Genomic DNA, 27,996 nt, shown 5'->3' on the forward strand with positions numbered 1-27,996 from the left:
TGGAAACTGGTAAAAGGCGGAATCACAGCACCACGGTCATTTCTAGAGGGCTGTGAGTAAGTTTAGCGAGATTTCCTCCCCGGTATGTTAATGACTGGATGTGATGAATGCGCTGAGCCCAGAGGGTTTTCAGGAATCCTCTTTCCATCCACGATAATAAAATAAAAGCCCCCTGTACTCCTTCCTCACGTCAGGCAGGGATCGGGGTGATCCCAAATTTACCGGGACACAGTGGGTGCTCTGCTGGTTGCAGCATCCCAGCTTGGCCCCATCCTTGAGCACCATCTGGTGGCTTCTCCACCGGGGACTCCTTGGGCATCCTCCAGACCCGCGGCCACCTTCATCCCCTCAAATCAAACCCGTCCCTGCAAGGCAGGGCTGCTGCGTGCCAGGAAATCCAGGGGTACCCCCAAAACTCTTTCCCCATCACCAACCCGAACACGATTTCAAAGAGCAAGCTCTTTTTTCTTGCCCTGCTAAAACCAGGCACGGGCATCCCGGCTGCAGCTTGCCTTTTCATTTTGCTCAGAATAGATGGTTTTAATTAGTTCCGAGGCATTAGTTGTTGCTTTCTTCCAAATAGTCCCTCCACAACCAGCACCCCAGTTAGGAAATGGCCCGGGAAATGTTTTCTGAGGCTTTGCTTTTCTCTGCACTTTCTGTCTGTCTGTCTCCCAAGGCATTTGTACCACTTCTGATACCACCCTTGGCTGGAGTAAGAGAGCCAGGAGCATCCCTAGAGCAGGCAGAGAGGGTGGGAGAAAGCGAGCAGGGTTATTTGGAGTGGGAATTAAAGCACAAAATGGGACACCCAGCTCTGTCATTCCCAACCAGCATCCAGGTGCAAATGGGCCTTGATTGCAATCAGGGGCACACCTCCTAATTGGCACCAGGGCTGTGGAGGTATATCAGTGCGTCCCCAGGGCTGCTGGGGGTGATGCTGGGGGAGCTGCTGTCCCTTGGACGGGCTCTGGCTGGGCCTGCTGTGTGATGTTGGGTAATGGATCTGTTTTGTCTCAGCTCCTTATCTGTAAGGCAGTGGGATTTGCCTCTTAAGCTTATGTGGAGGGTAAAGAGTGGTGGTGGGCATGCCTGCTGAAGTCTCGTGGGGGCTGGGGTGTCTGGGGCTTGACTTCTGTAATTAGGAAAAACCTTAAGGGTGGGAGCAAAAATGTCAGATCCCTCCATAGGACCAGAGGGGAAGTCCTTCTGGAAGGACAAATAGTGTAGGGCTGTTTGAAAAATGGTTTAGTGGCTTCCTCTTAACCATTTTCTTATGTAGCTTAAAGCCAAAGGTGAAATAAAAGTTTCACCTGGCAGGAACACATGGGAGCTACTGAAATGTGCTGTTTCTTTTTTTCCCTCTTTCTTTCTTTTATATTTTTTATTTTTATTCTTCCCCTTCCAAACCAGAGCTCCTTAAAGCTTTTGGGTATGCTAGAAAATGCTTTGCCTCCGATAAGCCAGGCATTTTTAAAAGGGTGCCTGTCTTGTTGCAACGCCTCCAGCTGAGGCCAATACTGCTAACTAAGCATAAAGATGGGATAAGCCCCAGAGAAGCAATAAAAGCAAGCCCATGGCAGGGCTGTATGAATGTATACATCCTTAATCCATGTTTGCATGGATGCAGGAGAGCTCATAACTCAAGTGAAAAAACTTTGGAGGCTGACCAGCTGCAGCCTGCAGAAAGGGCTGCTGGAAGGGCTCTGCAGTGCCTGCCATGGGAAGGAACAAACTGCTATGAAATATGTAAGTAACAGGAATAATTTCCCTTCTAACACAGTGTGCAGCTTGTAGGTCAGTAAAATACAACGTGAGCCACAGCACTCGGCTTCTAGGAAAGAAATTAGATGAGGTATTTCTCCAGTTAGGAGATGTAAGGCTGGAAATGGGTTTGTGATGTGTCTTGGCCAAAGCAGACCTTGCCAGCCATCACCGTGGCTGCTCCTGTTTTCTCACATATTGACTTCCAGGCAGTGCCTCTTGAGATGTAAAGAGGGAGAGGAGATCACTGAAAATGCAAAGCTTTGTGTGGGTACCCCCGTCCTGGGGGTGTTCTTGTTGAGGTTCCCTATTGCAGGAATAATGTCTGATGAGGCAGGATTTGGGAGATGCTGAGTGGATACAGTGGGAGGCAGAGGGCTTTCCAATGGCATTTGGAAAGCATTTATTTGGGGAAAAGATTGTTGTTTTGCTGAAGTTTGGTAACATTTTTGCTGAGGAAGCCAGGCTGGTTTAGCAGGGTCTTGCCACCTCATAGCTTGGTTTTGGGGAGCCACAAAAGTCTGGGTGGTCAGTAAGATCCTTGCTGCATCTGGAAATATCTCCTGGATGCTCACAGCATCTGCAGTGGTGCAGGTCTCCCCAACTACAAACGTGGGTCTCCCTTTGGGTGTCCCAAAAGGACAGGGACTGGGGACATCCCTGGGTGTGAGCTCAACCTGTCCCCACGCAGGAAGAGGTGGGGACAGCTTTGCCTGGTTACTGTTGCTGTTTACCACCCTCCCCAGCCGCTCATGGAAAAAAAAAAAATGGAAAAAATCCACATAAAACATGGAGCCAGCAGCCCTGCCAGCCTGACTAACGCGTCCTCTCTCAAACGTTTCATTCATTCATCCCACAGCCGGATGAGGGGAAATGGCACCGCTCACCCCCGGCAGAGCGACGCCGGGCTTGTCCCCAAAAACGCCCAACAGCCGGTCACCTGCAAGCTGGGACGGGGCTGGTCTTTACGGGACCTATATGGAGGAGGCAGGGGGTGCCAGAGCAGCCTGGAGGAGTTACGTGGCCCATAAATGACTTGGCCAGGCACCCTGTCCCCTGGCCTTGGGGACAGCGTGTTCCCTGCTCACTCCTCCTAGGGAGGAGGCGCGTGGAGAGAGTGAGTGTGCCGCGGGTGATGCTCCCAAAAAAGCTGCCACCGAGCACATTGTAGGCACCCCCACCCCACACACACGCCCCTTCTGGAAAACGCTGGGCACAAAGACGTGAATTCAGGCCGTTTCTGGGGGTGTGAAGGTGCAAAAAGTGGATTTGGAAAGCCTCCCTGCCTCTCTGGGGATGTTGCTTCTCTGCAAGAGGTGTCCCTGCTGCATGGCAGCCTCTTGCTGGGGGGTTGAGGAGTGACTGCTGCTCCCCCAGAGCCCCTCGGAGGCTCAAAGAAAACCTCCCCCCAGCCCAGAAATCCCCTCCAGGTCTGGCACATAGGAACAAAACCCCTGCTCCAAGCTGGGGTAATGGCAGATGCAACCACAGAGCTTGAATATGGGGTCCTTTTCCCCCCACACCTGGCTTGGGGCATCACAACCAGGTCCGAGGGCCATAAGGGTCTTTCCCAACCAAATTCATCCTGTGATAAGGGTGTGGGAGGTGTTATTTAAGGGAGGATGCTGCAGGGGGTGTAGGTGTGTGGGGAGCAACAGCTCGATCCTTTTTGCTGCCCAACAGCAGGGGATATTTTTGCATTATGTGACCTGAAATGCTTCGCAGAAATGCCAGTTTGGCCTGTGTTCAGCTAGCATGAACACCAAAAAGAGAGGGAAAGAGACCTGATTTTTTTCCCCCCTAAGAGGCCAGCCCTGGCCAGGCTTCACTGCAGTCATGGGACAGCAGCTGGGATTTTCCTTCTCCACCAAGAGGAGGAACAGGGAGGAGGGAAGAAAACGGTGAGTGCTCCCTGGGGGTTGCGAGAGCTTTCCAAAGGCAACAGGACAAACAAACGGGGACTCTCAGCATTGGGGCTGGTTGCTCTCCTGTGGTTTGACCTTTTGCGGGGTGGGAAGGGCACCTCTGTGTTGGTGGTACCTGGCGAGAGAGCTGAGAAAAACTTGTTTATGGGAGGGAAATACGGTGTGTCTGCAGCTGCATTTTGTGCTGGGCTCCGCACGGTGGCACAAGGAAACCTCTCTCCGGAGGAGCATCCCCCAGCTCTTTCTCTTTGCTCCAGCGATATTTTTGGCCAGGAGAGGAGCAGCACAAGGCTTCTGCAAGCCAGGCAGGGATGTGGGGACACCCCACAGCCTCTCGGGGGCATTTAGGATGCCGGGTGCCTCTGTTGGGCAGCTCCCTTTGGAGAGCCCCAGGGTGTCGCTTGGAGGCGTGCTGCTGGCACCGCTCCCTTGCCAGCCTGCTCTCCTCCTCGCTGTTTATTCCTGGGGTGAACAGGGGCTGGCTGCTCGGATGTGGGGGGGAAATCATCATCTGACCAGCCCCAAACCACACAAACACAGCAGCCCTGTGGCTCTGGCTTGCCTCGATGGCTGGAGGAGGAGAAAAGCAGCTGATGCTGCTGCTCTGCTGGAGCCAGTCGGCTGTGTAAGCAGAGGCTGCTGATAAGCAGATGACTTCTCAGCCCATCTCCACCAGCAGCATCCCGCTGGGGTGTCACGGGGAGAGTTTGCTTCGAAACCCAGCCTGGGGAGAGGCTGATTTTTGGGCAGGGGGCCTCCGTCACCTCCTGCACCACCTGCGTTAGGGGCAGCACTGCTTGTCCCTCCTGTGCCCTGGCTGGAGCCTGCCGGCAGGGCACGGGGAGCCAGCAGCACGTGGAAAAGAGGGCAGAGAGGGCCAAATGGAAACTCATTAGGGAGCGGATCGACCGGCAGCCCTCCCTCGGCGGGGCCAGCAAAGGCTCCCCTTGCGCGCCCTTGCTGCGAGCGCTTGTGCAGCGGTGAGCTTTGCAGCTCCAGCCTGTCCTTCTCCTCCTCTCTGCCCCTGGGATCACGTCTGACAGGGACAACAGCAGCCCGAGGGCTGGGAACCAGCACCAGGTGATGCCACCCGGCTCAGGAGCAGGTTTGGGATGGATGGAGATGGAGCTGCGGGCATGGGAGTAGCCGAAGGTGCTGCCAGTCCGCTTGTCCCCAGCCCAGCTCCTGGGCTCTGCGTCTTCATTTCCACGCCAACCTCTGCCCCATCTCCTGACACCCCAAAATCTGGCCAAAATCCTTGTGCCCTTGCTTGGGGTTAAGGGCAGAGAGCAGGATGCATCTCAGCAGGTCTGGGAGTGCCACGGCGCTGTCCCACATCAGAGCAGGTCATGGGGAGGGAACAACAAAAAAAAAAAAAACTATTTATTTTCATCCAGTGTTCAAATAGATTGAGCAATGCTCTGAGAACACCCTGTGGTATGAGCACATACCTGTGGCTGGCAGAGCTGGGCTTGGCCAGCACAAAGCAGCCTGTGAGGTCCCCGAGGAACCCAAAACCCTCACAGGAGAGGATTAGGGGAGAGCATCATCTCAGAAAGCTTATCGAAGAGAGGGTTATTCCAGCACAGCCAAGCTGCCCTGCTTCCTCACAGGTTTTCCCACCTGCATTTGGCTTGCTAGGTAGGTCAGCGCTTCATTTATCAGCGTGGGGATGTGGTCTGACGGCCACACAAAACCTTATCTCATCCCCTATTTCCGTGTGAGCAGGGCGGGTGCCAGGCAGTCCCTCTGGAACAACGAGGGCTTGTTTTTCCCCACGGGAAAGAGCTGTGAAAGGCCACGCCGGGGCCCCGAGGTGCTTTCACTTCTCCTGCTTGCTCCTACCGAGCCGTCCTGCAGGTAGGGATCCTGAGGCTGGGTTATAAACCCCGCTGTGGAAATGTTCCCAGCGCTGCCGCGACCCTATTAAATGCTCTGGCAGCCAAGCGAGCTTGTTTATGGGAATTTCCTGGGTATTTTGCCAGCTTATGGGATAAAAGTTGGGGTGACCTCCCAAACGGTGCCCTCTCCAGGATCCTACATGCTGAATCTGGCAGCAGGGCTTTGCTCCTGGTGATCAGCCCCTGGTAAGTGCAATCTTATTTTTCAGTCTTATTCCAGAAGGCTTGAGTGTAAAGCTCTGTTATCGCCCAGCATTACATCAAAACCCATCACAGCCCAGAGAATGGCATGCGAAGGCCTGAGGAAGCGGGGTATCACCCCCTGCATCTCTGTTTCGGTGGCACGATCGGATGCCAGGCACCAAATTATCTCTGCCCCGCTGTTACGCGCTGCAGCCAGCCTGAGATGCGCCACGTCTGGGGTGTCAGCTCAGAGAATCTGGGCAAGATCTGATCTCAGCGTTAGATAGCTCCTTTCACGGGCTCACGTCTGCTTGTTTTTGGTTTCTGATGCGTAAGTAGTGAAAGCAAAATCTTGGGGTTTTTGTTTGTAGTCCGGTGCCTTGAAAGCAGGATCCAAGCGAGCTCCAGGCCAACAGTTCCTGTGCATCTGAAATCCCGTATTCGAGGTAAGGTTTCTGGGTATAAACACATCAAATTCGGTGTGGGGATGTCACTTTTTTTTTTTTTTTAATGGATCTCAGCCAGCCTCCAGGGACTTGCCTCTGGTTTTCTTCAGAAAAACCGAGTCCTCTGCTATCAGCCCTTCCCTCACGTCGTCTTCCCAGCAGGCTGGTGGCAGCAGAGGAGATGCGTGGGGTCAGCTTCTCTGCCTTTTAACGGGGTAAGGAGACCCCTCTGGACTCCAGCAGAGCAGGAACAAGCTCGGTGATGGCAGCCCGTGTCTTCAGACAGCCCGAAGCAAGCTCCCCAGACGTGCCCAAACTCCTGCATTACAGCCTCCTGCGTTTCCCAGGCTGCCAGCTCTGCAGAGCCCTTTGCCTCAGCGCGGTTCGTTTGCGCCCCTGCTAATTGTCAGAACAGGAACATCCAGTTGCGGTCCCCACCTGATAAATAGGATCTTCTTTGCATCTCTGTAGGTGCTCAGGGCCCCAAAGCAACTGGCAAAGCCTGCGGCCACCTCCGTAGCGTTGCGGAGCAAGCAGGCTCCTCCACCCTAAATTTTATGACCTGTTCAAGTTCCTGTGGCCCCTTCCCCAAGTATTTCACACCTAAGATGTGTGATCAGCATTAAAATTGTCGATGAACTCACCCAGAGCCAGGCTCTGACACCTCGTTGCCCAGACACGAGCAGGATTTGTGCATGCTTGGTGCAGCCTGCTGAGCCCAAAACTTGGTTTTCTCCTGCTATAATGCAGTGAAATTGGATCATGTTTTGGGGCTTGCTTCTCTCTGAAGGCAATGCAACACTTCTCACATCAGGTAGAGAACGGGCTCGTAGCATAATCCTTCAAAATCTGGTTAGATCCACATTGGAGAAACCTGGCTAGATAAGAGAAGGGAGAAAAAATCTGGTTAGATAAGAGAAGGGAGAGGTCATGCATCCTGCTGCTCCATCACCCAGCTTTGTAATGCTCACATGATTAGGGAAAAACACCCCAAACCCATTTTCCACCCTGTAAATGACACTCCACAAACATCTTTCTGATCCCGTGACTGTTACTTTCTAATTGATAATTAACGTTGAAAGGCCACTTCCTTTAAGTGAGGCTGCCGGGGTCGTTCTGGCAGCATCCAAACAAGCTGTGGTCATGCAGTAAAGTAATTAAACGGTTGTATTAATAGAAAAAAAAAAAAAGAAAAAAAAACTATCCTTCATGGGCCATGTACAGAAATAGCAGAGGCATTGTACACCCCTTCCCTGTCCTTCCTACCCCCAGAGTCCCATCCCTTTACTATCTGACAGAACCAAAAATCACAAACTGAGCCCAACCTTTACCCAAACCTTAATTATTAGGAGGGGCTTAGCTCATAAAACTCCTCTCTCCGTTTTGCCACCCCGGTCCCCAGCACAACCAAACCCAAGGGCTTTAACACACACAAAAAAGCCTCCTCCTGCCTCACATCCCTGCTCCGAACTCCCACCCCATGCATGCGTGGTCACTGCAAGCACTGGTGAACTTCACATCATGCTGTCTGGCCCCATGACATGTGATAGCATCTCTCTGTGTGGTTCCGTTGTTTGGATAGATTTATTTATTATTTTTTTACATCAGTTCACAAGATTCGGGAGCCCGCGTGAATAGTTGTTGGAGGAAGTGATGATAGGGGAACCAGCTGCGGTCAGGCAGATTTAATTTTCTTTCCCATGCAGAAGCTTTGATCACCGAAAGCCTGCGTCTGAACCTCTGCAAAACTCTGCAAACTGCCTTGAAAAAGGTAAAAAAAAAAAAAAAAAAAAAACACACCTATTTTGGATGGTACATTGAGTTGGGGTGGGGGAAGAGTTTGCCTAAAACAATGTGGTTCCCAAGATTTATGCCAGTCTATGGATCTGCCTCCAAGGAGCTGCCCACGTGATGTTTTTCTGACTAAACCAGCACTGTTCAGGGGTGTGGGCACTTAGGTATCCTTGTATTTTTAAATTTTGTTTTGTTTTATTTTTACATTTTCATTGCATAGCAGGCCACGCGTCGGTGCGTCCTTGTCCTTGCATCCCAAGGGGAGCAAACCCAAATCTGAGATCCTGGCTTGCACCAAAAGGCCCTGGAACAGGGTCTTGTTGTGATGTTAATTGGCGTTTATTGACCTGCTTTGCTGTTCGGATTCAGTGGGGCTTTCAAATACACTTATGTAAGGGCAGCCCGGCTCTGCCCCTGCCAAAAACCTAATTGCTTTTGAGGGAGCACGTCTGCGCTGGACATCAGCGAGGCTCCTGTGTTCCTCCTCTGCAGCTCAGCGTCTCTAACAACTGCTTTTTCTGCACCAAATTCCTCCAGGTAGGGACTCAGAAATCCTCTTCTGGCTCTGTTCGTAGAGTTTAGCCTAATCTTTGTTTCGGGAAAGTTGTTGGGGTAGAAAACTCCTTGCAAAAATCCTTCCCTGCTCCCACCCGGCTGAATGTTTCTCCCCTTTGCTCCTGCTGGCTTGCTTTTTGATAAGATACCTGTCAAGGGAAAAAAAGTGTGCCTAGCATTGCTCCGATGGAGATAAGGAAAGGGTTTCTTTTAATGTTCAAGATCGTTGTGCTAAAACACAATGTTTTACCCAGAGAGGGAACAAGTATGATAACAAGACCAGCTTTGCTAATTGGATTATTGCAATTTAAATATATTCCTTTGCATATATGAGGTACTTAGCCTTTTTTTTTTTTTAATCCTGTCAAACCATCTTTTCTTGATAACTGTAAATGAGGGGAGCACCGTGCCCTAATTAAACTGTTTGTTATGAGTGAGGCTCAGCTTCTCCTGGCCGCTGGGAGAGCAGCTGATGAACACAGGAGGCCTTTTTCTGGCATGGTCATGCTGGTGACAGCACCCCAAGGTGCTTTTTGATCCCCACACAAGGCTGTAGGTGCAGGACGGTGGGTTTAAGGGTTGAAATACAGCAAGGAGCAGAGGCTCGGGGGCGCTGAGGCGGTGCTGGGGCAGGCTGGCAGGACCCGGCGTGCCGGAGCCGGTCGCTCCGGGCGAGCTGGCACACCAGGGGATGCTCAGCCCCGTGCCAAGCCCCGCGGCTTTCCTGCCTTTTTTCCCCCTGGGGAGGCGTTTTAAGCTCTGTGACGTGGCTGTTTTTGTTTCTCAGACTCGCCGGCGAGAGATGGGGAGGAAGCTGGATCTCTCCAAGCTGACCGATGAGGAGGCCAGGCACGTCTGGGAGGTGGTTCGGAGGGACTTCGACCTGCGGAAGAAAGAGGAGGAACGGCTGGAGTGAGTATCCACACCACGGGGTCTGGCAGATGTCTCAGTATTTAGTGGGGGAGATCGGTGGTCAGCAATTTAGTGGGTCCTGGGAGCCCATGGGGTCCTATAGGATCTCCGAGAAATAACTGAACCTGTCATCGGTAGGCTTAAATATGTTGTGTGTGCCACTCTGGGCAAGTTTTAGGGAGCCACAGGTTGGGAAAAGAATTGAAAGCCACCGAACGAGCAAATAGATCTATGTTCATACCCTTACAAACAGGGCATTTGACAGAGATGATTTCTCCCCCAGATCACAAGGGGAGGGTGAGGGGATGAGAGTCATCCTTTGCTAGGGATTTCCCCTAGGATGCTCGCCCTGGAAGAAATCAGCCTCGATCTCAGCCACAGAAGAAGCAAGTAGGTCTGAAATATTCCCCTTTTCATGAGCTGCGGGAGGGCATGGGAGCCTCGCTGGCTTGCTGGTGCAATTAGCTGGGAGATTGGGTGATAGCTGGTAGGAAAACTGGTTCACCTGCCGGGGGGGATGGCAAAACACGGCATGGCAGTGGGTGTCCTCGGCTCCTGCAGCTCTGCCCCTCCGTGGAGATGGACAAGGAAGGGAGCATGCCTGTATAAAACAAAATGCAAGGAAAAAGGGTTAAAAATGCCTGTTTTCTTGAGCTGTGCGTCTAGAAGCTGGTTTGTAGGGCTGGCACGGTCTGCAGCATCATGGGTTTTCTGTTTGGGGCTTTGTTTTTGGTATCCCCATAGAAATGTACTGCTCAACGTTAGCACCGTGTTGCTAGCAACGCTGCTAGGAGGGTAAGCATCTGAATATCAAAAAGTAGACGCCCAATTGGGTCTTTATACTGATTTTACGTGTTCCAGAGCCTGGCTTAATGTAAGCTGGAGCTGCCCCAGCATAACAGTGAATGGTGTGCTGGCAGCAAGCTGGCTTTAAAAATCTCCATGGGGAAAAAGAAAAAAAATAAAGAGCTGATCCCTAATCCCAGTGCAAGGATCTGGGGGGGCTGGAGGGACATGAGTGGCACCTGGCGATGACCTGGCAGAGCTTTTGCCTTATGTTTTGCCTTCGTTTTTCCACGGCAAAGCCCTGGAGGAAAGTTTAGTGGTGGTGGAGCCAGCCAGGTACAGCAGAAACCCCGTGAAGCCTGCTGCTTGCTCGAGGTGTGTGGCCCAGGCTGATTTCTGCTCTGGAAAAGGCAGCTTCCAACCCTGCCTAGGCGGAAAACAAGCCTCGTAGGACCTTCCCTACAAGTCAAACAGCGTCTCGCAACCGTAGCCCCAAAGGCAAACATATTTGGGCTGGTGCAGAGAACAAACAGAGAGCCTTCAGGCAGAGCCTTCGGCCCCTGCTCTGGGCAGGTGGGTGGAAATGTGTGTTTTGGCTGGCCCTGCTGGCTGTTGCTGAGGGTCCCTCCTGCATGGGGACCAGCCCTGATAGCCAGGTCTGGTGGCAGAGAGGACGTGCTCCCAAAATTGTTCCCATTAGCTGGGCTTTCACGGGAGCATCACGAGCATCTCTGCCAGCTGTGGCCAGAACCTCACTGCACAGGCACCCTGTATTTGATATAAATCTGTGCTGAATTTAGCACCGAGGGACTGGATCAACACCTCTCTTAATTCTTCCTAATCTCAGATTGTAACCTGCTCTGAATCCAGAGCCCGGCTGCTTTGCTTTGGCTCAGCTTATTTAACCCCCGATTTGTCATTAATTAGATTTGCCCTCCAGCTGTTTTCCACAAGCTGTGGGGCTCGGGGTGCCCCCTTGGAAAATCATTCCCTGAAATGATCGAGGGTTACGGAGTTTGCCACGTGAGAGGTGGCAGAGCTTGGTGAGATTATGTTATATTACTGCCCACCACCTAACGCCTGTCCCTCCCGTTTGGGGTCTTTCTGCAGGGAGCTGAAGTGCAAGATCGACCAGGAAAGCAGCAAGAGGGCGTTCCTGACAAACCAGTCCCACCTCAACGAAACCCACTGCGTCCACTGCCTGCAGCCCTTCAAGTTCCTGCTGAACAGCAAGCGGCAGTGCCTGGACTGCCACTTCTACACCTGCAAGAGCTGCAGCCGCTACAACAAGAAGGAGCAGGGCTGGGTCTGCGACCCCTGCCGCCTCTCCAGGTAGGGGGAAAAAATCTGTCTGGGGTCATGGGGTGGTGAGGGAATTGGGGTGCTGCTGTTCTCCCAGCCCTGTGGCGATGGGACGCTGGCTCACCCTCTGTCCTCTCTTGGAGCAGGATTGTGAAGATCGGGTCCCTGGAGTGGTACTACGAGCACGTGAGGTCCCGGTTCAAGAGGTTTGGAAGTGCCAAGGTGCTGCAGTCCCTCTACGGCAGGCTGCAGCCAGGGCAGCGGGACAACTCGGCATTTCTAGGTGAGGGCGAGCACCGGGATGATACCCCCGAAACCTCAGGGTAGGAAGCCTTGAGCTCTGTCTCCAGCAAAGATTAATTCCCTCACCTTGCCTTGCATTCCTCGGGCAAGGAATTTGCTTATCAGACGAGCTGGCTGCCCGCAAACAGCCCCCGGGTTTGCTCCGTGGGAGATGTGATGGGTTTTGAGCCCTGTGTCGGCGGCGAGGTGAAGCCACGTCTGTCTGGCGTGCACGGCCAGCAGGCACGGAACCCGCCACGGCCACGCCAGGCCCTCGGGATTTTTAGGCAAAACGCCTTCCTGCTGGGAGTCTGCTGAGGGCAAGGAGTAAAATGTGTCCTCGCAGGAGAGGGGAAGTGATGGCTGTGGTTACCCAGCATCATGCGTGTCAGCAGGTGGCAGTGAATTTCAGGCTTTTAACCCATCTCCGGCCTTGAAAAGTCAATGTGGATTTTATTCCCACCTTGAGAAGCCCCAGAAAACTCTGCACAAATACCATCAATATGAGCTGATTCAGGCTTGTTCTTCTTCAATTGTTCTTCTGTCCAGACCACTCATGGCAGAGCTATCAAAGAGCATGGAGGATAGAGACAGCAAACATGAAATTAAAGGGCTGAGAAACAACTTACACAGTGTGAGAATTCATCAGACCACAAAGCAAGGCCAATCCTAGGGAAAACCAGCCCCTGTCTGAGGATAGCAATGCTTTAGACTTCTTTAAATTGAGATTCTGCCTTCTTTTTCACAAAGGCAGACAATTTTTATTTTTTTTTTTATCATTGCTTCATTAACAAGGCTTGACCCTTGAGGAAGCAAGAACATCCTCGCAGGATGCTGCTTGCAGAAGTACAGCACGGTGCGAGAAGGATGAATTGTTTGCTGTGGCTACCCCTCCTGCTGCATTCCCAGCCTATGATGTGTTTCATTAGGACTGGGGAAGTGGTGGCAACGAGCTTTTTGATTCTTTTTTACAAGTTCTGTCTCCGAGTACGTGTTTTGTTACCTCTAAAGAGTCTTTTGATGGCTGTGCCTTGTGGTGGTTAGAGACTGAGAACTCCAGCGAACTGCAGCTCTGAGCCTTGTTCTGTGCAACCGACCTGGAGAAAATGTATTTATTTTTCATTATTTTTTTATGTTTTCTTCTCATTTAGGTCTTCATGACAGAGTTTACAGCCTGCCAGACATAAACAGTAAGTTGAAAAGAGAACTGCAGCGTGCAGCTTGCAGTTCGGGAGAGGCTGCTGCTGTCTCCTCCTTTTCCCAGCCCCTGGCTGTGAGCTGCAGAGCTGCTGGGACAAGGAGGATGTCTCGCCACTGCTCAGCTCCTGCCTGCAGTGCACCCAGGGCTCCCAAGGGTGGGTTCTGGCACAACTGGGATTTTTGGTTACAGCCAGACTCAAAGCTTGCCAGCGTTCATAGCGATCTCAGTGCGTCTACGTTGTATGCTTAAAGCTGGCTGTGTTTGTGGTGAACACACTGAGTTTGTGGGTAGAAGTTGTGTTTGTTAGGAGGAAAGGGTTGGTCAATTTTGCCTTTTGATAGGATGAGAGAAATCCCAGTCCCTTCCCATCCTGTGTCCCCTCCCCTTTTACTCGTGCAATGCCCGCACTCTGGCATAGCGTGCCAAAACCAAATTAACAGAGGGAGGTGTTTCTGGTGTGGACTGCTTCATCCCAGAGGAGAAGCAAGGTGCGATGTGGTGGGGACTCACCTGCCCCGGGTGACGGGTGCTGAGCTCCCCTGCACAGCGTGCCCCTGTCCTCCCTCCAGGTGAATGCCAGCTCCGTGCCGGCGGCAGCATCGGGGATGACAGTGATGATGAAGACGATGCCCTTCGTGGGGCCGAAGCAGAGTGTTACAGCAGGGTAAGCCTCTCCTTCTGCCACCCCTTCTGCCTCACTCTGTGCCCTCGACTGCTGCTGGCCTGCCAGAGGTGGTGGTGGCTTTCTGTTCCTGCTGGGGAGTGTATCTGTCCTTGCAGTATGTACGAAACCTTTCCTTGAAATGCTGTTAATGTTACATACCTCCTGTTACACGCACACCATTCCAGCCTACGGTTACATGCTGCACTTCACACCCTCAGTACTTCATTTTTCATCTACCCTTCTGAAGTCTCAGGGGCTTGTCCAAGCTGCTCCTGCCCCAAGACACCCAAAGACCTCACAGACACGGGGAGATCTCACCCACAGCATCCTTGGCTGAAGTCAGGGGGATGCTGCAGGACCCGAGAGCAGCTCCTGGACCTCTCTGAGGGGTCAAATAGCTCAGCTTGCCCGCTGAGCCTTTATAAACCAGGAGAGAGTCTCTCTCTGCCTGTTGATGGCCACAGTCCTGATCCAGAGCTGTGGAAGCCAGGAGCCTGCTTTTCCTTGACTCCACTATAAGCATCTGCTGTCCTGTACACCCAGCTCCTTGCAAACGGGACCAGCTGTGGTTCACGCTGAGTTCTCCTTTCTCGCACTTTCCATGCTAAGATGCGCAAGACAAAGCGCCTGCTGTCTGTCCATCCCTTTGATTTCGAACTGGACTCGGAGTACTCTTCCCAGTCTCGCCGCCAGTCTGTGCAGCTTTCTCCAGCACCGATCAGCCCGGATGGCTTTCAGGTACTGGTGGGGTGGTGGGGTTGCTCTTCTGCCTCTCCTCCTCCTCCTCGTCACCTCTGCCACCTCCTCGGCCAGCTTTGCAGCTGCGTGGCAGTGCTGAGAGGCGGCAGTGCTGATTCCCCAGAGCCCTGCTGTATCCTCTCCCATCCCATTGCCACGTTAGGACAGCTGAGTGGAGTGGGATGGTCAGTCAGATGAGATACCAAGAGACTTTCTGCATCTCCCCCTTCAGATCCCTTGGCTGATCTCTGCAGGCAGCTGTTTCCTCGTGTTGTTGTAGGGCTATGGGACACTCTAATTTCCAGCTAGCTTTTGGAAACTGAACATTCACTAGTCAAGGGACAGGGAAAAAAAAGAAAACAGCCTGGTCTCCCATCATACCGTCTAGTCTGGGGCTGTTTTTCCCACGTGGTGGCACTGGGGATGTAGCGTTTGAGTGTCAGCCCCAAAAGGGGGGCGCAGAAAGGAGCCCGGTGCAGCCCGGAGGCAGCCGTGTTATCAGGGCCCCACGCCTGCTGTGCTAGCACCCAGCTGCCTGACCCCGGGCTGTGATAATTTAAACTCCGCTCCTAGCTAGATCTAGGATATTCTGAGACACGTCACAAAGGCTGTAAAACAAACAGGCAAACAAAAAGCCAATCCACACAATTCCACGTAAATTGATACGAGTTTGGGGCAAGGAAGTAGATCCATTCTTTCGTTATCTAAGCCTGCCCTTGTGCTGCAGGATTTAACATCTAGGGAAGGCTGACCTCTGCCAAGATGATCCGAATCCAATTTATCATTTTCAGATATGTGGAGCAGAAGCTCGTTATTATTTTAGTAAGAAAAAGGCCATGGTGTTTTAAAAGAGTGGATCTCAGGGACCAAGTTTTTTTCTGCCTAGCTGCAGCGACTCTATACCCATTTCTCATAAAAATTAACACTGCCCCCTGGCAGTGATCCTAAGTATTGCTCAGAGTTGAGCAGCAAGGTTAAGAGGCCTTTAAAAGGCCTTTAAGAGGTTGTTAAAAACTGGCATTAGAAAAGGTCAGCCCATGCATGTATTGAAGGACAAAGCCAGGAACTGCTCGGGAAGGGAGAGGAGCCCCCACTGGCAGCAGCCCAGCATCAATCCTTGCCTCTCAGTCCTTCCCAGGCTTCCCCAGCTCGGCTGAAGATGCCCCCCAGGAGCACAGGATGGAGGAAGCAGGACTGGCAGCAGTCTTCCACCACATCTTGCAAGAACAGGAACAGCACCCAAGCCCTCCAGAGCAGCTCTTCAGCACAGAGGTTCATCTCACCATCAATTCGCGGAGAAGGAGCCTGGAAAGAAACACAAAACCTGGTAGGTGTGTGGGGCTGGACTCCTCCTCTCCTTCTGGGGAAAGGTAGCTGCAAGAGTGATATATATATATATATATATATATATATATATATATATATATATATATATATATTTGCACAAAAGAATCATCTGAAGTTATTTGGCTGCAACGGGCTGGTCTTGTCCCCAACAAAATCCTGGTCACTGGCTGCACAGGCAGGCTGTGGGGTCTGTGGTTTATAAATACCCTAGCAAATGAGGGCACAGAATTTGCCTTTTATTACTGCTGTCTCCTGCTGTGACAGCAGAGCCAGGAGGACTGAATGCCATCTTTTGCATAGGCAGCTGTGGGTCTCAAACTGCCTGGCTGTATTTTCCAGTGTTTGGCTTCCAGAGCACTGGGAAACACTGGATAAACCTTAATCTGTACCATTTAAATTCCCACTCTGAGCCCCTCCGGGCTGTTAAATCAGCAGGGCCCTCAGGCTTATTAATTCCCTTTCCTGCAATTGTTCTTGTCTCATTTGAAATCCTCCTTTAAAAGGTGTTGGGTCTGCTCTTTTAAATGCTCCCTCCTAGGCTGGTACCCCTGAGATAAGTAATTTCCCAGCACCTGAATGCATGAAGTGCAGTGTCCAAACCTGGACTGCCACAAAATCAAGAAGTCACTGTCAGTTTTTGGTTTAGGGCACAGCTGTTTGGGGTGCGAGAGGGTGAGGATGATGCTCCTTGTTCCCAGCTCCACCTCAGCAGCTCTGCTTGCAGCTCTGACAAAGGGCAGAAAGAGTAACCTGGAGAAGGGACTGGTTATTTGTTTGTCTTAGGGATGGGACTGATGTCCAGGAGTTCGTATGAACCTCTGGGATCTTTGTACTGAAGCCTTCTCTCTCCAAAAGGCAGCCCCTGGGGTGAGCAGCCCCGGTCCCCATACTCTGCAGACATGGACACTTCTGACGAAGATGTGAACGGAGCCCAGAAGGTCCCTGCCTACCTGCCCCACCACGTGAAACGCCGGAGCAGAGCCTCGTCCCAGGAGAACATCAGCCACTCTGGAAACCAGGTATTGAGCGGGCTGCAGAGCCCCTTGCGGGACCACGGCTGTGGCCAAGGCTGTGTTGCCACAAACCACCCTTGTTATCTGCCAGGTGTGGCTCAGAGGTGAAGCAGACCCACAAATAACCACGAAACACACAATACATTTGCACAAAACCATTGTCCCCTTCCGCAGAGGTGCAGTTTGGCACCGGCGCCTGCCAGGTGCTGGCCCAAAAGGGATTGTAGCTCCCTGCATGCTCCGGATCCTTCTTTCTGCAGGATCCAGGGGAGAAGGGAGTGTGGCCATTACACTTTGCCAAGCACGGCGGTGGGATGTGGGATGACCTAGGGGCTGGCTTGTCCCCTTGTCACAGCCGGGGGGCACCAGCAAGATGAAGGCCCAAGGCCCCGCTCTGCCCCCAGCGCTGTGGGGACCTGCAGAGGTGGCCATGACATGGGAGCAGGCCCCGGGGCATGGAGCTGCATTTAGGGCTTATCCTTCCCTCATGGCGAGGGAGAAGAGTGGTTTCTCTGCCCCGTTAGCATTACACAGGAGCACCCTGGACCTTTCGCAAGGCCTCCTTCCAACCTTCCTCTCCTGCAGCCATGGCTGGGAGAAAGCCAAGTGCTGGCGTTTCCCTTTGTACGCGCTGTTGTTGCAGTAACAAGCCTGCCTTCAGTGCTGTCAATTCTCCAGTCTGTCCCCGTTAAACTGCAAGCTACCTATAGTTTTGTGTGTCCCCTTTCTTCAATTAAATGTGCCGGGGCTTTATGATCAGGTCAAGGCTTGGAGATGTAATCAGCCTCGAGATCCTTTTCTTTCGTGGTGTGGAGTGTTCCAGCGCCGGCAGGACTGGGTCAGGCCGACCTGCCATGTCCCTCCCCTGAATGAGAGCAGGGGAACAGTCTAGAGAAGGGTATCGAAAGGGCTGCGAGCTTGTGTTTTAATTGTAAATAAGGACCTGCAGTCCTTGACGCCGCCTTTGAGAAAGGTCGGTGGTGAGAATGGTAAAGCCTCCCTCAGCCCTCTTCAGCAGCAAAATGCACGGTGCTGCTTGACTACACAGATATATGGGGAAGAAATCTGCTGGTTTCTGCTTACAGGGGTGATTCTGCCATCCTGGACCGTGTTTTTGGCAATGCATCTGTAACCACAGCCATCCCTCATCACCATGCTTCATGTGCCTAAGCAGGGAGAAACCTTTCCTTTCCTTCTCTTTCTATCAGCATATGTTCAAATTAGTGAATGTGCTTCGTTTTTCAATCCCCAGTAAATGGAAAAACCTTGGACTGGGTGTCCTTAATGAGACCACGGTACGTTAGGCATGAAATGTGCACAGTGCTTTGCAGTGGGGAAATGGGGCCAAATTCCTACCAGTGCCTCAGATGACTTCCTTCATCGCCTCCGCAAGCTCTTGCTTAAGCGCGGTCCGGTGTGCTCTGTTTTGCTCCATCACACCAGTATGAAGGCTGCTGTGGCACCTCGTCACCCTAATGGTTATGAGACATCTTCTAATTCCTAATTCAGCCCCATTTGTTCTTATGCCAACACCATTCATTAGCTTAAATAGCTCTTCATCCTTCCTGCCCTTTATGCCGCTGATGCATTTACAGCTAGCAACCGCATCCCGCAGAGCCTTCCCCCAGCCCAGCAGGAAGAAACCAGGCTCCATGCTGGCCCATTAACTTCGGAACAACGCACGTGTTGCTGTCACTGTTGGCCCAGGAGAGGCCAGGTACAAGCCCAAAGAAGAGAGAACATCTTTCAAAACTCTGAGCTAGTTTGCAATTCCACAGCAGGCAGGGAGATGCAGGTTTCAGTGCTAGACAGCTCCAGCTGGTACTTCAAGATGTTGGACTGTGCCCTGTAGGGTCCAGAAGCATCTTTATGAACACGAGTTAACCTGGTATCACATCCCATAGCCTGTTGCTTCACAGGCAATGTTTTCCTTGTTGTCTTTTGAAGGTTTTGAGAGATGAAGAGCACATCTCTTTACCCTGTGTCACTTCCACACCACAGATGAAAACCCTCTTCTCTAAAACTGCTTTGGGTGCAAGTTCATCAAAACTGTGTTTGATCTGAAGATCTCTTTTGCTTTAACTCTGGCAGGAGCATGCTTTTCAGTGCCTAACAGAAGAAACTTAAATTTTCTGGTAACAAAACCAGAGACTGGTCACTAGCCCTACAACTCCAGGAGCTGCAGGTGTTGAAATAAAATCCAAAATGAAAAACATAATTCTTAAATCTGATGAAACTTGAAAAGAAGCCCTGAGCTGGGAAAAACTCATTCACACACAAAAATGTTCGGTTTCAGCAGAGGCCTAGGTCTTGGTCCTGAGCAGGACCAAACCACAAGGAAAACCAACTCTTTTACTGTTTGGGTCTCTCCCCAAAAGCCATTCTGGTGCACTTAAAGGGACCTTAATTCTGGATTTCCAAAGCTGTGATGTCAGTCTTAGGCTGCTTTTCCTCTGATTCCTACAATCTGACTCCTTCATTTTTACCTAAAGCTTCTGTTAGGTGTCTTGGGTCTCTCACAGATGTGTCCTGGTTAGCTGAGAGGCTGGAGACAGCACCTCTGCTAAAATAACCTGTCTTCAGTCCCTATAGAAAATGCCATTTGCCCTAGCTGATGTCTTGCTTATGGGCTGTGATTTATTTCAGTTTGTTCATTTAAGCTTTTCAACAGAGACTGGTGTTCGGCAGCCTTTGAGCACACCTTGTGTTGCACAGTGAGCACCAGGCGTAGGAACCAGCCTGGCCTGTGAGGAAGTGTGAAAAAAAAGCTCTTCAGCTCCTGCCTTCGTCAACAGCAAACCCTGCATTATGCTCTGACCTCTCTGAGCTGCGGTACGGATAGCGCAGGTAGCACCAGGTGCTCGGTTCACGTTGGTCTCCTCTTCTGAGCTTTATGGTCCATCGCAGACCTCTCATTGTCACCGGAGTGGCACAAGAGTCAGGCCCAACAGTACCAAGAAACCACTTACAGCTGGATTGGATTGCTTCCTGCCTGGAGGCTTAATGCTGCTTGAGGATGCATTCAATCCAGGACGGTAATTACCGTGCTCTGCTCTCCCCAGTGTCAGGTTTTTATGTTCATCTTCACTTAAGCAGATGCAATCTCTCCAAGCTGTTGTGAGGATCTAATTAATCAAACACCAGCAAGCACAAAAACTCAGTGAGAGGATGGAAATGTTATAAAAACAAAGCAAAGCCCTCACATCCCTTTGTTGCGGCATTTACTTATTGCATTTACTGCTCGCTCCCTTTTGAATGGGAGGCAGCCACTCAGAGCACGAGTAACGTGGAAGGTGGTGTTTTATCTATGTAAAATGGGCAATATTTTTCATCATTTGTATTTTATTTGTTTTGATCAAAGGAGGAAGACTTGTTTTGGAAGAAAGAAAAACTTGCATTTCTAAAGGAAGAAGAAAAAAAAAAAAGCTTCCTTTTATGTTTGCAGTGATTTAGCCACAAAAATTTGTCATGGCTCTTGAGTATAGAAAGCAATTTCTCTTTGATTTCCAGAATTTTGTCTGACTCCTCTCCTGGTCACTTTTTCAGCTGGAAGAGGAAGGAAGGGAGACAAGAGGGGCAAGAGTCTTGATAAATCAAAGCATTGAGTAGCGAGAAAATTTCAAAGTGTTTTGGGAAAACTTTCAGTTTTACATTTTCTATCTGGATTTTTTTCATTGGAAATTCCTTCCTCCCTCCCTCTTCCTCTCCCAGTGCTGTATTCAGCAGGGGGCAGTGGGGTAGTAGCTGCATGAAAAATGTCATAGCAGGGAGTGAAAACTGACGTTGAGTTGAATTTGAGGCAGTACAAAAATGATGGGAAGAGAGTTTGCTGTGTCACGTCCCGATGCCTCTAGACATCAAGGGACACTCTGAGGCTGGTGGTGAGGGTTTATTATAGTTTATTATATTTATTTAGTGGTTTATGGAGTAAACCCTTCTCCAACCCTCCTCTCCTGCTGTGACTTCTTTGGGGAGCCTGTGGTGGTGGTGCCTTGCTCTGTTTGTTCCGCTGGTTGCATGTGCCCTGGGCTGTGTTCCCACCACCCTAGCAGTGGTGGTGGCTCTGTCCTCTACTCCTTTTCTCTCTCCTTTCCTCTAGATTCATGAGCTCAACAAGCGCATGTCCGCAATCGAACGCATGCTGAACCGCTTGGAGGAAAAAATCCTGGTGCACTCTGCCGAGGTAACAGGGCAAAGCTGGAGAGAAAATGTGGATGGTGCCCGTCCCTTCCCCTCCTATCAGCTGGTCCCCGTGCAAGCTTCTGCCTTCCCTGCCCCTTCTGCGCGAGGAAAACAACTGGATTTTGCTTTGGTTCTCTATTAAATGCTAATTTCAAGAATATTTAGAGTAAGAGAGCAGAGGCAAGAAGGATTTCTGTATCTCCTCTGGGCTGCCCTTGTCTTACTGTGCCATCAGTCTCAGAAGAAAGCAGCTAAATTAAGTTAAAGTTGGGCAACGATGTAGAATCTGTGAAAACAGAGGCCACTTAACATTGATTTTGGGTTTCTAACTTTAGACTGCGTGCTTCTCTTTTCCTTCATGTGAACCCGTTAGGATGAGGTGCGCTGGCCACAGATGGCTCAGTAGTGATAATTACAGAGAAGTCCCCCAGGCATCTAAAAAACAATACAATATCTAATTCTCTCTCAAATTCTGAATGGGGACAGCTGTTCAGTGTTTCTGTCAGAAAATCCAGCCAGCAGAGCAGGAGGTGTGCATGTTTGCAGGTGTCACCAGGTTGGCAGAGCTGCAGCCATCAGCAAAACCTCCAAAACATGGGTTTGATCACCTAACCAGAACACCTAGAATGGTCTGAGGACTAGAAAAAATTATATATGGGATCCTTTAAATGCCAAGTGGTTTAACCCAGGAAAGAAAAGATAGGGGTGAGCGGGACAGAAGTATCCAAGCAGGCAGAAAGGTGCTTCAGGGAGAAGTAAAGCTTTGTTTCCACGTGTGTGGCAGATCAGGGTAGAGGTAATGGGTGTAAGCTGCCGCAGGACAGCTTTGGGTTAACTATTAAGGGAAGCTTTCTAGCAGAAAGGATAGCAGGGCCCTGGAATAGGTTGCCTGGGAGAAAGGTTGCCTGCTGCAGATGCCATTATTCGAGGCTGTTAAGAACAGCTTAGACAAAAGCCATCAGGTACGATGCAGGTAATTGTATTCCCGTCTTCACTCGAGGGACAGCGAGTTCAGTAACTTCCAGAGATCCCTTCCAACCGCTGCGAGTTTAATGGGTTTCTTCTGCGGGTAAAATGAATCGTGTGTAATAACAGGGCCGCGTGGAAATACGCCCTCTGTCCTATGGGAAAACGTGCTGCCTGGTTTCTCATCGCAAACCAGAGCACCTAGGGGCAATGATGCAGTACAACCAGGCTCCCCGGGGGGATGGTGGTTCACACAGCTGCTTCTCTCAGCCTGGTGGATCTCTGGGTTGTTGTGAAATGCTCCCCATGGGCCTCAGATGGAATTTATTTTGAGGAGGATGGCCTAAACTTGCTGTTTTGCTCCCCTCCACCTGTGCCCTGTGAAGGAGGTGGTGGACAGGCCTGAGGGATGTGGGCATGGGGTGCTCCTGATCCCCTTTGGTGCTGGACACCCAGCTGTTTTTTTGGTGAGAGTGTCTGGAGCCAGATGCACCCCCTTGTCCCCACGGCAGACCCTTGCACTTACACAGCTCCCTTCTGTCCCTTCCCTGCTCTCCTTTCAGTCTCCGGCCCCAGAGCCCCAGCTCGATCCTGACGCCGAGGAGGAGGAGCTGAAGAGGAAGCTGCAGGAGCTAGCCAGCCACATCAGCGACAAAGAAGTTTCCTCTGAAGAAGAGGAGCGTGAAGAAAAGACGCGAGTGAAGAAACCAGAGATGATCTTCTCCAGCGATGACATGGCCAGTGAGGCTCGAAAGGTGATCCATGCCCTCCTCCCTGTGCTGTTCTGGGCTCCACCTCCGGTTCCTTCCTCCCTTGCTCTATGCCAACGTGCCTCTTGTTTCATCCCACACCTCCCAAATCAAAATTTGGGGTCCCAATTCCGCTCTACTGAGTCAGTGTCACCTGCACTTAGAGCACTGTGCTACCTCCCATCGCCTCCTGCTGCCAGCAACAGGAGGAGAGACCAATTGGTGCCTCTTATATTGAAGCCCAGATTCTCTGGATCTGCCCTAAATTCTGCTACTTTTTGCCCAAAAGGCAGCAGGGAGGATACCAGCACGCTTATCTCAGTGGGGTCAGCCAGGCAATACAGAAGTCGCTCAGCTCAGCTCCGAAGCAGAGACCCAGCTGAGTTACAACAGCCCAAGCAAAAGCAAATCTGCCAAGGGAAACAAAAATTCAGCTTTTTTTTTGCATCACGGTAACAGTTAGAGCAAAACCATGAAATACCTGTGTGGGACATTGAGTTCAAAATGACTGCAGTGGCGTGTAGATGGAGCAGTTTGGGTTAAAGGCTGCGGCAGCATAGATTTTTTTTTAACAGCAACCTTCCTTACACTTTCCTGTTGCTTGTTAGAGGTATTTATGAGGGTGTCTCCTGTTAGAAAACAAAGTGATGATCCGAAAGAAACTTGATCTGCAGTTATCAGACCAGAACTCAGAGTGCATTTATCAGTGGTGGGCGCGAGCCTTAATTAGCATCAGCACCCTCTCAGTCGAGAGCCAGGTTTGGATTTTGCTTAATACTGAGTCTTTTTTTGTGTAAATCTCCTGTGTAATCGGGAAGAAGCCTTCTAACAGGGGAAGGCTGCGGTGAAAGCAGGCATTCCTAGGGGAAAACGTGAAGCTCGGTGCCGCACGGTGAGGGCACCATAAAATGATAAAAGTGGCAGCAGGACGGAGCGAGCCGGTTCTCCGCAGAGCCGCTTGCCTGGAAATACGTGCGGCTGTAAACAAAACTGTTTGTCTTTGTCTCCAGCGCACACATCACCCCAATCTCCTTGGTTTCTAGGGAATTATCAGCCGAGAGAGAGGTGATGAGTTTCTTCGCTCTATTTTTACACGTGCTTTCTGACTGATCGAGCGACGGGGCTAATGCAGGCAGTGCTCACGAGCATTACCGCTGTCAGCGCTCCTTGGGGTGGGAAGAGAGGACACAAGCCCCAAGTCCTGGCCCCGTGGAAATGCAATACTTTTCTTTTTTTGTTACTGACATCCATGCTCAGACCCTGTAAAGCTGTGTTAGACCTCACACTTTTCCAGTGCAGCACCAGAACTGGCCATCCTGGGAGGAAAAAGGGTGAGAGGATGGTGCGGGTTTCCCCGGAGGAGTAAAGCTGTAAGGCAGAGCTGTTGCCCTCCCCTCCTCTAAAACCTTCAGGTGGCCGGATGCTTTGGCTGGCCAACAGCTCCATGACACCACTTCCAGACAGGGAAAGGTCCCTTGGGAACCTCTCTGAAGCCTTCCTGTACCACGGGGAGCCAGCCCGGCAGCAGCTCTGTGCTAATGGCAGCTCCCCACCCGCGTTTCGAGGTGATTCCCTTTGTCACGCCGTCCCCAAGGAAGCATGAGCTGAGATCAAAGCTCTTTTTTAGCCACACTTCCATCTCTGCTGGAGAGCCCTTCAGGAACAATGCGAGCCCTTTAATTATCTCATCTCCATCTTTCCCAGCTCCCGAAGGCCCAATGCCCCTTTTACCCTCTCTCACACTGTTTCGCACACCGTCAGCGCACATTAAAACAATGATAATTTTTAATTTAATTTTTTCACTCCTTCCTTCTTCCTCCTCGCCCTCCATTTTGGCTGTGCTGGGCTTTTGCAGAGGTCGTCGGCTCAGGCTTTGAGCGAAATCACGACTGAAGTCCTGAGAGCCATAAACGCCACGGAGAAAGCGGTCTGTGAGTCGGTGCATGGAGACAGCCAGCGCAACGGGCCCTGTGCCCCCCTCGGAGGGCAGCATCCCAGCCTGGAAGGTGGGAAGGAGGTGGCCGAAGCGTACCGTGAGCTGGAAGAAAATGTAAGGTTCCCGAGAGTTTTCTGGGAACAGGGTGGGAATGCAGAGAGCCTCCTGGATTTCTTGCTTAGCCAGCACAGTAAGGGATTGGAGAGGTTGCGTGTGTGTTCCCCATATATGTATGAAGATCCCGTGATCCTCCAGTGAAAAATGGGGAGGAGATGCCGAGGAGGAAGGTGGAAGGAGCGTGAGGGACCCATGTTCTCGTCCCGTGAGAAAAAATGAGGAAAAAATAGAACTGGAGGAGCTGGACGTGCATTAGCAGTATCAAAGTTTGGGGGCTGTTCAGCAAAATGGTGGCCAGAACCCACTTGGTCAGCTTATGTCAGCACGTGGGGACAAATTAATGTCTCCTAAATTGCGTTGCTTGGACTCACACCCTTGTAGTAGCCAAGGAGGAGGTAAGTGGCAGTAAAAGCCATGGTTTTATGAGGGGAGATAGTTGTGCTCCTCTCAACCTCTTATCTAAACAGCAAAGTCAACACGTTGCTTCCCGTAGTGGCCACACATCCCTGTTCCACACCCCATAGCTCATCTTGGATGTGCTGCGCTCCACACACGTGTGTTTCCCTTCCTGGGTCTGGCATCATTTCTGCACACCCAGAGCAGTTCCTGTGCAAAGCTGCTCAAAGCCAACCCCCCAAATCCTGACCCAAGCAACTCAGCCACACAAACACCCTTAAAAAAGTAGGACCAGATTTGGAGCATCAATTTGTCTCCTTCCCAGCTTGGTCGTAGGTGCCTGTCTCCCCTCTGGGCGCATGGCATGAGGATGCTGATGCTACCCGAGGGGGTCACAGAGTTTTGCTCCTTCTTGTATCCACATCGAGCCTTTTGCTGCATCACCCGGTTGGTAATTGCTCTTGAAAAACCTCGGGAAGGGAGGAAATGAGATGAAAAGCCCTGCCAGAACTGAGCAGTGCTGTCAGTGCTGCGAGGCAGGAAGGTGGTCATAAAACAGCGGCAGGAGCTGTTGTGTCTGGGGCTCAAGAGGAGGAAGGTTAACTTGCAATGTTGTGTTTTTTATTTTTTTTTTCTTGCATTTCAGGTGTACCTGACTGCTGGGAAGACGTACCAGCTCGAGTCGACCCTCGTGGAGCTTGAGGAAGGGGCTCAGCACAGCGGCACGACCGACTCGGAGCTGTCGGAGCTGGAGGACAAAGTGGCCTCGGCAGCCGCTCGGGTGCAGCAGGCAGAGAGCGAGGTGAGGGCAGCCCCGAGAGCTGGTGGCAGCAAACGGAGCCGGCTGGGAGTCTTCCAGGCCCTGCCCATGGGGGTTTGGCTTATTTATTTTTTCTCTCTTTAAAGATATCGGACATCGAGACTCGAATCGCGGCCCTGTCCGCGGCAGGGCTGACCGTGAAGTCGGTGGAAAAGGCAAGGAAGAGCGGGCAGGTGAGTGCTGGGCAGGATGATCCCAATCCTGAGGGATCTGTGCTCATCCCTTCATCAGCACCTTCCCTAGGCACGTATTCTGTGCCTCTGTGAGGCATTCACCTCTCCTCTCGAGAGGACTTGCTTTGAAGTGGTGGAAAGGCAGCCTGTGGGGTGCCTCGGTCCCCCTGTCCCCTTCCCCACCACTGACATCTACCCCTCTCTTGCAGGAGATGTCCGGACTGCAGTTCTTCAGGAGGAAATTCCACAGCCCCCTCGATATCAGCAGTAAGAGCCGTGGCCTCAGGGGTGCTCAGTCACCCATCCTCCAAATTGCTTCATCTGTGGCACCCCGGTGGCCGTGCCACCAAGGGTCTCCAGTGACCTGGGACCTGTCCCAGCAGCTGGGGTGGCTGGGGGTGGCTTCATCCTGACTGCTATCAGCGAGGGCCGCTAGGAAATGACTTTTCTATTTCCCTCTTATCTCGCCCCATGAGCTCACAGGCAGAAAGGATGGTTCTTCTTCCAGATAACGCCAAATAGAAGATGAACGGAGGAAAAGGGGGAAAAGATCATTTAATGCAGAGAAGGAATCGCACTTCCCCATGAATACAGGCAATTTAAAGTTCAGTTCCCCAGGCTGGGAGGTGGCGAGGTCCCCTCTGCCCAGCTGCCCTCCTGGTGGAGAAGGGCAGCAGATAAGGGCAGCGCGGGGGACACGTCAGCCCCACGAGGAGATAGAGGGATGCTCGACCAGGCTGAATGTCACCAGGCGAGCATAATCCCCTCTGCCCAGGCTGGGCAATGGGACTGCTCCATCCCCTTTCAGGTCAAAGACTCATAAAGGAGACCCATAAAGGCAGAAACTGGTGGCAGAGGAAGGGCGATGATGACCAGGTGCCCTTCCTGGTGCCCCAAATGATCACAGAGCCCTACTCCCAGCCTCACCTCTTCTTTCATCACAGGTCCCGACGACTCCTTCGACCGCAACTCAGTGTACCGCGGCTCGCTGACGCAGAGGAACCCCAACGGGAAGAGCAGGAGGGCAGAGCGGCTCTTTGCGGTACGTGGCCGGCTACACAGCCCCCCTTGGACCCCTGGGGATGGATGAGGATCACACTGGCCTCGTCCCATGGGGCAGGGGACAAGCTGAGGCCGTGCTGTCGGTGCCTTGCAGAAGCCCGTGATGACCCACCTGCCCTGAGGAGAGGGGCAGCCTCCTGCTGACGACAGGAGCCCTCAGCGCAGAGCCTCGCCGCCTTCCCCCAGCGCTTGCCCTTCCTCCTCCCGCTGCCGTCTGCCCCTGGAAGCCCGGCCGGGGGGAAGCCAGGACCCCAGCGAGGACCCCGAAAGAAGCAAGGGTGCAGGAGCGTGGCCGGGTCCTCGTGTGGGGGCACACATCCGCGGGGTTCAGCACCTGCTGGTCAATGCCCTTCACCTTCACCGTGAATTCCCAAGCACGTAACTCATAGGCTTGGCTTCAGCAGCCGTAGAGACTCCTAGCAGTCCAGAAATCAGTCCTGCAGTCACCCCGGGGCAGTCTTGTAAGGCTGGAGCCTGGAAACTTTCCCGTTCCAGGTGGATCAAAGCCAGTTTCCTTTTTTTCAAATAAAAATCCTGGTGGCCTGAAGTTCAAAAGATTGAGCCAAGCCAAGGGCTGCAAGTGGCCCAAGGAGGCTTGGGATGGTATCAATTGCTTGTTCAGGCTGTAGTTATCCTGTTACTCGCTGTTTTCCTGCCCTGTCTGCCCATGTAGATGTTATATGTACGTACACTAAGTCATCCAATAAAGCCAATTTTGTGTCCAGAACCTGTGATTGCTCACTTCCCCACAGTGGGGTGGGGGAAAGAACGGGGATAGTAAA

The 27,996-nt window shown here is 51.8% G+C and overlaps 1 protein-coding gene across 8 annotated transcripts; it reads left to right on the forward strand.

The window, feature by feature from the left end:
• Positions 1-967: 967 nt before the first annotated feature.
• MLPH (melanophilin) lies at positions 968-27,941 on the forward strand. Of its 8 annotated transcripts, XM_038182256.2 has the most exons (24): positions 968-997; positions 1,631-1,749; positions 5,418-5,549; positions 5,675-5,776; positions 6,145-6,219; positions 6,330-6,434; positions 7,926-7,990; positions 8,506-8,550; positions 9,356-9,480; positions 11,377-11,598; positions 11,715-11,851; positions 13,002-13,040; positions 13,621-13,715; positions 14,325-14,453; positions 15,582-15,780; positions 16,656-16,819; positions 20,913-20,996; positions 22,525-22,716; positions 24,566-24,760; positions 25,806-25,961; positions 26,066-26,152; positions 26,362-26,419; positions 27,097-27,194; positions 27,309-27,941. In XM_038182256.2, the coding sequence occupies exons 9-24, from the start codon at positions 9,371-9,373 to the stop codon at positions 27,333-27,335; spliced, it is 1,992 nt and encodes a 663-aa protein (XP_038038184.1). In that variant the 5' UTR covers positions 968-997; positions 1,631-1,749; positions 5,418-5,549; positions 5,675-5,776; positions 6,145-6,219; positions 6,330-6,434; positions 7,926-7,990; positions 8,506-8,550; positions 9,356-9,370; the 3' UTR covers positions 27,336-27,941. The 8 variants fall into 8 exon arrangements, with proteins under 8 accessions (XP_038038184.1, XP_038038185.1, XP_071897331.1 ...); XM_038182257.2 differs by lacking the exons at positions 968-997; positions 1,631-1,749 and having other exon boundaries at positions 8,454-8,550; XM_072041230.1 differs by lacking the exons at positions 968-997; positions 1,631-1,749; positions 8,506-8,550.
• The last annotated feature ends 55 nt before the right edge of the window (positions 27,942-27,996 follow it).

The sequence above is a fragment of the Anas platyrhynchos genome, chromosome 7 (assembly GCF_047663525.1).
Source record: "Anas platyrhynchos isolate ZD024472 breed Pekin duck chromosome 7, IASCAAS_PekinDuck_T2T, whole genome shotgun sequence".
Taxonomy (NCBI): domain Eukaryota; kingdom Metazoa; phylum Chordata; class Aves; order Anseriformes; family Anatidae; genus Anas; species Anas platyrhynchos.

Coding starts and splice junctions, on each gene's coding strand:
- MLPH (XM_038182256.2), top strand. CDS start 9,371: ATGGGGAGGAAGCTGGATCTCTCCAAGCTGACCGATGAGGAGGCCAGG. Junction 13,041..13,620: donor CAGCCTGCCAGACATAAACA/GTAAGTTGAAAA, acceptor TCCTCCCTCCAG/GTGAATGCCAGCTCCGTGCC. Junction 22,717..24,565: donor TGGCCAGTGAGGCTCGAAAG/GTGATCCATGCC, acceptor GGGCTTTTGCAG/AGGTCGTCGGCTCAGGCTTT.